At 49.2% G+C, this 9,697-nt stretch overlaps 1 protein-coding gene across 1 annotated transcript; it reads left to right on the top strand.

Moving 5' to 3' along the window:
* The first annotated feature begins 2,007 nt into the window (after positions 1–2,007).
* Fndc10 (fibronectin type III domain containing 10) lies at positions 2,008–7,977 on the top strand. Its single transcript, XM_052715898.1, has one exon. It carries the CDS (start codon positions 2,099–2,101, stop codon positions 2,765–2,767), a length of 669 nt encoding a protein of 222 aa, XP_052571858.1. The 5' UTR covers positions 2,008–2,098; the 3' UTR covers positions 2,768–7,977.
* Positions 7,978–9,697: the final 1,720 nt, after the last annotated feature.

The raw sequence follows: 9,697 nt of genomic DNA, 5'->3' as shown, positions 1-9,697 counted from the left end.
AGTGCCATTTCCTGGTGACCATGCATTCAAATCTATGAGCCTATGAGGGGTGGTGGTGGAGGGGGCATTCCTATTCAAACCACCACACAGCTCTTCCTGCATCCATCTGACTCTACTTCCTGGTGTGGACTGAGACTGAACACCCAGCTCTCTTCAGTCCAAAGACACCACGTTGTGTTGCTCTACCCATTGTCTGTACCCTACACCTAGGTAAAGAGGTGCCCATGTTTCCAACTGATACCTAAAGTCAACTGAATGAAGGGTCTGGGTAGTTCTGGATGAGACATGCAGGTCCCTGGGGTAATCGTTATTTTCTACTTCCCTGAGAAATTCCTGGGCACTCTTACAATGATGAGGCAAAAGTCTGGAGTTTGCCCAGCCTAAGGGGAAGGTAGAAATGGGTGGTGGGGGGATATATATCTCAAAACCTCTGTTCTCCATTGGGAGCAGAGATCTCAGCAGACCCTATTCAAGATTTCTACAAATCAGAGAGGCCTGGTGTGATTGGGTCCCTCCAAGTTAGTGATGAGGTGCACTGTGGCTGGGTGGGAGGTTTCTGATATTGAGCTGAGGCTCAGCAACTGCCCATAAGACTGGTACAAAACCAAGCTGGGAGGCAGGGGTGAACACCTTTAATCCCAGCACTCGGGAGGCAGAGCCAGGCAGATCTCTGTGAGTTCAAGGCCAGCCTGGTCTACAGAGCGAGTTCCAGGACAGGCTCCAAAGCTACACAGAGAAACCCTGTCTCGAAGGAAAAAAAAAAAAAGCCTGGTGCTCTTCGGGTTTTTCTGGATAACTAGAACATAGGCTAGGAAAGGGCTTTGTGGTTGTGTGGGAACATACCATCATCTACAGGCACAAGAGGTAGGACCCAGTGAACACTGCAGCCCACCTAGGTCCTCTTTTTCCTTTCCCAGCTAAGGTCACCTTGAAAGTGTCATGAGGGGGTCAGAATCTATAGGACAGTTGGCTGAGCCTCCTCAGCTCCCTGTTCAGTACACAGTTGCTCCTCAATAGCAGAGCTTTCAGCACTAGGGGGTTCTGACTTCACCCCTAGTTAGGGCAGGCAGGACTAGCCAGGGTTCTCTGGCCCTGAAAGCTGTGAGTGTTGAGTGACATGTGCAAGGGTAAGACCACAGTGGTCCTGGAGTGTGGCCTTTCTTCCCTCCCTCTGGGGAGCAGCACAGTCACCGCACAAGATGAGCTGCTTCTGTTTGGTGTTTTTGAGACTGGTCTCAAGTTCCCTAAGTAGTCAAGGGTGTCCTTGATCCTCCTGATCGATCCTCCCAAGAACTGGGGTTGCAGATTCAGGCCACCATAACCTCTCTGGGGTGCTTGTTTTACTTTTGTATCTTGTTTTCATTTTGAGGTTCTCACTAAATTACTCAGGTTGGCCTTGAACTCATTTGGTAGCCCACGTAGGCTTTCTCTTAAGCAGCTTGAATTCTACAGGCCTGCACCACCTGACTCAGGGTGGGCTTTTTGTGGGGGCATTTTCTTTGTCCGGTCTTGACCCTCCTTATGAGCCAAAGAAGGGAAGGAAAACCGATGGGACGGAGAAGGTGCGTCCGAGCTGCAGCTTCTCTTCAGGTGTGCAGTTAATCAATTTTCACCAAGCCAAAGCCTTGTCTCAGACTTCCCTCCCTTGTAGATGCCATCAGTTCCTAAGATGGAGGAGCTCAGGGTAAAGTTAGATTTCAGTCCTTGTGCCTATCCTCTTGGTCAGAGCTGGCAGGACCCTCTTGCTGGCCACAAGGGGTCAGCATCGGATAGAGGGACCGTCAGTCTGGGGTCCTCATCAATTGTGGCAAGGGCCTGTCCCAGGGCCTTTGCGCATCGCCTGCTCTGTAGAGCTACTCTCGCGTCGTGGGATGCGGCCCAGAGAGGGTTAAGGGGGCGGGACGTGGGACAGCCCCGCCTCTGCCGCTGGGTCCGAGGGCGCACTGGGCTTGGGCGTGGGGAGGGTTGTTGCGGGTGGCGGCTGGGGGCCTGCGCGGGGCGAGCGCGGCAGCGGCTGGGGCGGCGCGGCCCGCGTGACCCTCCGCCGCGCCCGGTGCGCTCGGGAGCCCGCGCCCGGTTGCGCTGGGCCAGCCACAGGATGCGCGCTCCGCCGCTGCTGCTGCTGCTGGCCGCCTGCGCGCCGCCCTCAGGTGCCTCTGTGGTCCCGACGCCGCCGGGCTGGGAACCGGCCTCCGACGCGCCCTGGTGCCCCTACAAGGTGCTGTCCGAGGGCCCCGAGGGCAGTGGGCGCCTATGCTTTCGCAGCCCCGCTCGGGGTTTCCGCTGCCAGGCGCCGGGCTGCGTGACGCTGGTCTCGGCGGGTGGTTCGCTGCGCGCCCACGTCCTGCGCAACCGCAGCGTGCTGCTGCAGTGGCGCCTGGCTCCGGCTGAGGCGCGCCGCGTGCGAGTCTTCGCGCTGAATTGCTCGTGGCGTGGCACCTACACACGCTTCCCGTGCGATCGCGTGCTGTTGGGCGCCTCCTGCCGCGACTACCTGCTGCCGGATGTGCACGATAGCGTGCGTTACCGCTTGTGCCTGCAGCCACTGCCGCTGCGCGCCGAGCTCGCCGCCGCCCAGCCAGAGCTCGCTGAGTGCGTGGAGTTCACCGCCGAACCGGCAGCTATGCAGGAGATCGTGGTGGCCATGACTGCTGTGGGCGGCTCCATCTGTGTCATGCTGGTGGTCATCTGCCTGCTGGTGGCCTACATCACCGAGAACCTCATGCACCCGACTTTCCGGCGACCCAGTCTGCGCAGGCAATCCTGAAGCGCAAGGCGACCTGCCCACCTGGGTTCCACCTGCCCAAATGTGCTGAGACCGTAGGCCCTTTCCCTGCTTCCCTCTCGTTCCTTCTCCCTCTTTACGATGCCCATGGAGGGTCTAATGGAGACTAGCCCATGCAGGGACCTTGTCATCATCCCACGACCTTGCCAGGCCCAGCTGGGTGTCTGCCTTCCAGACTCAGGCCTCAGACTGGCCATAGGCGCCAGGCTAGCGTGTCAGCCACATCCAGGGGTCTTCTCCATTTCTAGAGGCCTTTTAGGGCCGGCCAGAATATACAGTCCCTCTGTCAAGAGCCACTGGCACCCAGGATCATCAACCTGAACTTTCATCCTGTGCCAGGTTGTCAGAGCTTGGCCATGATCATTGCTTGGTCACTTTGTGCTTTGCAGATGGGGAGGAGTGACCTCTGGATCCTGTACCCACCCCCACCTTACCCAGTGGGCTTAGGTTAGCTTTGTGCCTTAGTTTCTCTGGCCCACTGCAGGAGCCACTCATCATCCCTCAGCTGTCCATGGGGATTTGTGGCCCTGTGACTGGCTGGCTTATGCATGCTTCTGGCCAGAGTCCCATTGAGGACACACTATCCTCAAGATTTTCAGGAGCTTGGGGCAGGTGTTCACAGGCCCTGTTGTGTCTTCCTATGTGGGTGTCCAAGAAGCCAAGAGCCATGATGTAGCTCAGCAGGCTGGGCCCAACGTCCAGCTGCTGCATCCAGGGGTGAGTGTCCTCCACCTTAGGAGGCTGGGGATTCACCCTTTCCTTTCGCTGTACTGCCTTGATTAGGACTTTCCCAGTGTGTGTGTGTGTGTGTGTGTGTGTGTGTGTGTGTGTGTGTGTGTGTGTGTGTGTGTGTGTGTCTGTAGGGGTTGGGGAGTGGGAGGACAGCTGAAGGGATCATGAGGGCTGAAGGAAAGCTGCCAGCCCTGTCCAGCCAGATCCCAAGCTTCAACCAACTTGAGACCACAGTGGTCACAGAGCTACTTCACTACCCCCTGTCCTTCTTACACTAGAGGATGGAGAGCCTGAGATCTGACCCCAGGGATGTTGCCCCTCCATCTGCATGGGCAGAGGTTGGCTTTGCCTACCTCCTGGCAGACACAGGCACCTGGCTGAGGTCACCCAGACATCTGGTGATATTGGGCACAGGGAAGAATAAGGCATTGCCCATCTCTGAGCCTGGGCTCTGACCACTGGACTTGACCCTGGCTCTTTTCCTTTCCACCCTCACCCCAGCAACCAAGATGACCTGAGCCCTGGCTGGCAGCACTTATGCCCAACCTCTCTGTCTTTGCTCTGCCCGCTCCCTCTGAGGCACTGGTCAGTTGCCAACATCTAAATGTCCATCACTCAGACCAAAAACACTGTCTTGTGTGTTTATTTGGGATGTTGGAGGGAAGGTTATGGGTGAGGGAAGGGAAGGTGGATTTAATTTCTCCAAGGGCCTCAAGCATTAGTCCAGTGGCTGGCCTTGAACCGTTTCCCAATGGGGATGGGATGGGGATCAGCTCCAGGCAGTGTTCACTGGCATGCTGACTTTACAGTTCTGGCAGAAGAAGAGGCAGGGTGTCCAGTAGCTTGCTTGTCCACCCTTAGTCAGGCCAGCTGTGTTGGGCAGGGGTGGGGAGGTGGTACTGGCAGTGGCTAGAAACAGCTTCAGCATACAATGATGACCCATTTGAACTGTGACAAGCAACAGTTAGGCAGCTTTAGGAGGGGGTACCCTCTCCAGCATGGGGCGTCCCTCTGCAGTGTTAGAGTTGGGAATAGAATTTGGCAGAAAATGAACCTGTGTGAGCCCCTCACTCTCCCCACCTGGAATGTCCTTGGGACTCTTTTGCTACTGTGACCCTGAAGAAAGCAAAAGCACAAGGCAGGGATGAGCTAGCTCTGATGAATGACTCGTCTAGAGTGGGTGGGAGAAAGGTTGGGGGTGTAGTGATGTGCCTAGACTCCTCTGAGGGGTGGAGGACATAGCAGGTTGTCTAGACAGCCAGGGCAGAAATGGGAGGGCTTTGTAGTCCAGCTGCCTCCCACTGCTGTTCTTGCGGGACCTAGGCTGTATGTGATGTGTATTCTGGTGTTTTCAGCCAACATGGGCAGGAGTTGGCACTCCGGAAGTGCCCTATCTGAGGTACCTTAGTGTCCAACTTCTAGCTCCCTAGGGACAGTCTGATTCCAGAGCTAGGACCATGTGTCCTCTTCTGATGCTAAAGTTATGTGAGACCTCCTCAGGCCCTCAACAGGATTCAGCTGTAGCTCAGTTGTTAGAATGCTTTCCTAGTATTTAAAAGGTGCTGGGTTCAATCTCCAGCACCGTATAAATTCGGAGTTGTGGGAGCTATCTGTAACCTCAGCACTCAGGACATGGAGAATGGAGGATAAGTCACATGGGCAACGGCAGCACACGCCTTTGATCCCAGAACTCAGGAGGCAGAGGCATGCGGATCTCTGAGTTTGTGACCAGTCTGGTCTCCAAAATGAGTTCCAGGACAGCCAGGGCTGTTACACAGAGAAACCCAGTCTGGGGCGGGGGGAGTTCAAAGTAATTCTCAGCTATATGTTGAGTTAAAGGCCAAGAAACACACACACACACACACACACACACACACACACACACACACACACACACACCATCACCACCACCACCAACAACAACAACAAAAAACTCCAACTTACCAGCCATATGGAAAGAAATGAATTCCATTTAATTAGTAGGTTCCCCACAACTATGCCCCAGACAGAGCTGTCTCATCCCAACCCTGTTCCAATGTGTGGCACTTCTTGAAATGTCCAGTATGATCCTCCAGCGACATTTTACACTTCTACCCAAAACAAAACCCTCTGCTCTGCCTACCTTCAAAAACCTAGTCACAGCATATGACTACCTTAGCCTACCAGAATGATCCATAACCATTTTCTTTGAATGAACTGAACCTCCATAAAGGGAGTACCAGTGTTTCAGGGGGGTGACCGCCTTCCTCTAGAACGTCCATGTGCTGAGTTACACGGGAGTTACCAAAAGAGTTCACTGTTACCAGGGCTTAGGACATGTGAACCCTATTAGTCACTGTGGGTCTTGAGCACTGAAATGTGGTTAGTGTGACTGAGGAAAATTCTGCTTTTAAGATAGGGTTTCAGTGTGTAGCCCTGACTGCCCTGAAGCTTGCTATGTAGACTAGGCTGGCCTTGAACTCCCAGACATTTGCTGCCTGTGCCTCCCTTCTGACTGCTGAGATTAAAGGTATGAGACTCAGCCTCCTGAGAGCTGGTATGACAGGTATGTCCCACCACTCCTGCCTTCCTTTTCAGTCTTCCTCCTCTTCCCTCTTTCTCTCCTTCCCTCCCTGACCCTCCCTTTTTATTTTTTGAGACAGTCTCTTGTAGAATGAGCTTGAACTTTGATCCTCCCTCCTTGACCTCTCAGGTGGTGAAGTGATTGCCACAGACTCTCTACAGTGTTGGGTATCAGATCTGATGTTTTGTGTGTGCTAGGCAAGCATTCCACCAACTGAGCTTCATCCCATCCGTATTGTGAAGTTTCTAGTTATACCTTCAGCTTCTCTGATCTCTTCTACAATGTACATTTACCATTAATCCCAGCCAACGCCAGGCGGTGGTGGCACAAGCCTTTAATTCCTGCACTTGAGAGGCAGGGGCAGGGGATTTCTGTGAGTTTGAGGCTAGCTTGGTCTACAAAGCAAGTTCTAGGACAGAGAAACCCAGTCTCAAAACAAAACAAGCTGGACGGTGGCGCACACCTTCAATCTCGGTACTCCGGAGGCAGAGCCAGGCAGATCTCCATGAGTTTGAGGCCAGCCTGGTCTACAGAGTGAGAGCCAGGAAATGCACCAAAACTATACAGAGAAACTCTGTGTCCAAAAACAAAAAAACGACAACAAAAAAACTGAAAACAAAACAAAACAACAACAAAAAGCATGTCCAGCATCTTTTTTTCTATTCGACACCATAATGTGTACCATAAAAAATACAAATTGATAAATTTTAAAAATTTTAAGCTAGGTATGGTGGTTCAAACCCATAATTCCAGCAGCTAGAAGATGGAGGCAGAAGGATTAGAAATCCAAGCCCAAACTTTGAGGCTTGAGACTATCTCAAAAATCAAAACACAAGTTGGTGTGATGTCTCACTAGGCAAAGGACCTGTCAAGCCTGATGACCTGGATTTGATTCCAAGGACTCACACAGTGTGGGGAGTGCACCAACTTCTGGAGGTTGTTGTCAGACCTCTATATTACATGGTCCATGTGCACACACACAAAATAAAGGAATGTAAAAAAAACATTATTTTAAATTTCTGCCTATTGCCAAACATGGTGGTATATACACATAATTTCATTACTTAGCTGGCTGAAGCAAGAAGATTGCTTTGACCAGCTGGGATTGTAGAGTAAGACAGAGTCTTACTAAGTAATGCTAAGGATTGAACTCAGGTCCTTGTACATGTTGGTCAAGTACTCCTACCACTGAAGCTATGCCCCCATCCCTCAGCAGTTTTCCTTCCTTCTCTTTTTTTTATTTTTTTGAGACAAGGTCTCACTGTGAAGTCATAGCTGTGCTGGAACTTGCTATATAGACTAGACTTATCTAGAACTGGCAGAGATTTCCCCTGCTTCCGCCTCCAGAATGCTGGGACATTGTGTGCCACAATGCCTGGTCCCTTGATGTTTTCTCAACTCAAATGTGAAGAATTTGCACTCGAGCGCCCCCCCCCCCCACACACACACACTGGCTGGGCATGATGGCACATGCCTGTAATTCTAGAGGCATGAGGCTGAGGCAGGAGAATTACAAATTTGAAGCTAGCTTGGGCTGCACAGTGAGACCCTGCCATAAAAATTCAAAAGTCAAGAAGGAAAAAGAAAAACCCCTTCTCTATTCCACCTGTAGGTACTAACTCAGGGAAAAATGAAAGTATTTTTACAAATTGTTCACACACATATGAGGTATCTGTAATAGTCTGGAACTAGAAACAGCCCAAATACCCATACGTAGGTGACTGAACAAAAACATGGTATGTCCAAACAATGGAAAGCAACATGGCAATAAGGAAGCTGGGCATGGTGGCACATGCCTTTAATCTCAACACTTGGGAAGCAGAGGCAGTTGGATCACTTGAGTTTGAGGTCTACAGAGCAAGTTCCAAGACGTCCAGGGCTACACAGAGAAACCCTGTCTCAAAAAAAAAAAAAAAAAAAAAAAGAAAAAAAAAGGATTGGCACTCAGGAATTGAAGGTAATTAATTATCAGGTATATATCTATTTTGATGCTAGCCTGGACTACACAAGACCTTGTAATTCTAAACTATGCAGATTATAGTAACAGGAAGTACTGTTACTGTTGTCTGGGGAGTAGTGGGTTGTCCAGGAAGATGACTGAGGGCTGGAGAAGGGAAGGCAGGAAAGATTACAAAGTGGTATGAAGAAAATTTCGAGATTGTAAGTGTTTTTTGTTGATTTCACGGGTATAGAAATATAGGATATAGATATGATAGGACAAAAGGGTAGATTATTAAATCTACTTTTAAAGAGCAACACATTGTTTAAAATGTTTTACATGGATTTTAGTTTCTTGATACAAATTTAAAATTAATTTTGTTATATTGTATTTATATTTCTACTCCTGTTTAGGGTACTATGTTTGTGCAGCTTATTTGAAATTGTAACTTATAATTAAGAAATACAGATTAATAATTAGTCATCTATGATAATCAAGCTTATAGTCATGTTATTTTAGTTTTCTAGGTATACATAGATATATTTCAGATAGATAGGTAATCTTCAAACACTTCAAAGACCTACAGAATATGACATTTAAAATATTTTAAAAACTTAGACTTTCTGGACAGTGAGACACATCTGCCCCTGGCAGCACTGATTTACTTCAAAGAGAAAGACACTCCATATAGAATTTATCTTCTTGGCAAAAATAGCATTTGGGCAAGAAACTGTTCTTGCCTGGACTGCTTGACAAAATGTTGCATTGACTGGACATGCAGGACCCATAGGAAGGTTATCACTGAAATTTGCAAGGCAAAATGGTCCTTTAGGCTCCTGCTTTGCAGAAGAAACTGCCAGACATTCTATAGGACACAGAGAGAAGAAACTGAGAGACTTTAGGCCTGTTGGCTGAAGACAGATGCCCCAACTTTACAAAAGAACATTAGGTGACTGTCCAGGCTGCCAGCTGTCTCTGTCATTCTAGATTTTTGGAAGTTGCTTATAATGTACTTCCTGTTTACTTAGGTAATATTGTATCCTTCTGAGGTCTTTGATGTAGCTGAAGACTGGATAGTTATAATTTTGCTTAGTTATGATAAAAGATAAATTAGATATGAAACTTTAGACTCAAATATAGGATAGAATATTTTTTATTTATACAAAATACAAATAGACTAAATATTGTAACTGTAATTCTTGCTTGATAACTGTTTGTTATATGTAATTTTACTATGTTAAAGTTAAACCCTTCCTTTTTGATTAGACCTAAAAGGGGAGGTGTTGTGGGATGTTCTGTATGCTGTGAATGTGTTGCTCTGATTGGTTGATAAATAAAACACTGATTGGCCAGTAGCCAGGCAGGAAGTATAGGCAGAATAAGCAGACAAGGAGAATTCTGGGAAGGAAAAACAGAACTGAGGAGGAGACACCAGCCCGCCATCCATGGAGCAGCATGAAATGGCACACAGGTATAGCCACGGAAAATGTGGCAACATATAGATTAACAGAATGGGCTAAGTTTAAATATAAATATAAATATAAGAGATAGTCAGTAGTTAGCCTGAGCTAATGGCCAAGCAGTTTTAGTTAATATTAAGCATCTGTGTGTTCATTTGGGTCTGAGCAGCTGTGGCTGCAGGACTGTGGAACCTCAGGAGCCAGGTAGGACCAGGAAA

This window comes from Peromyscus californicus, unplaced genomic scaffold (assembly GCF_007827085.1).
Source record: "Peromyscus californicus insignis strain IS unplaced genomic scaffold, ASM782708v3 Scaffold_5__1_contigs__length_169319896, whole genome shotgun sequence".
NCBI classification, from domain to species: domain Eukaryota; kingdom Metazoa; phylum Chordata; class Mammalia; order Rodentia; family Cricetidae; genus Peromyscus; species Peromyscus californicus.
Note: the sequence above shows the minus strand (reverse complement) of the source record. Positions and strands in the feature narration are given on the sequence as shown.

Coding starts and splice junctions, on each gene's coding strand:
- Fndc10 (XM_052715898.1), top strand. CDS start 2,099: ATGCGCGCTCCGCCGCTGCTGCTGCTGCTGGCCGCCTGCGCGCCGCCC.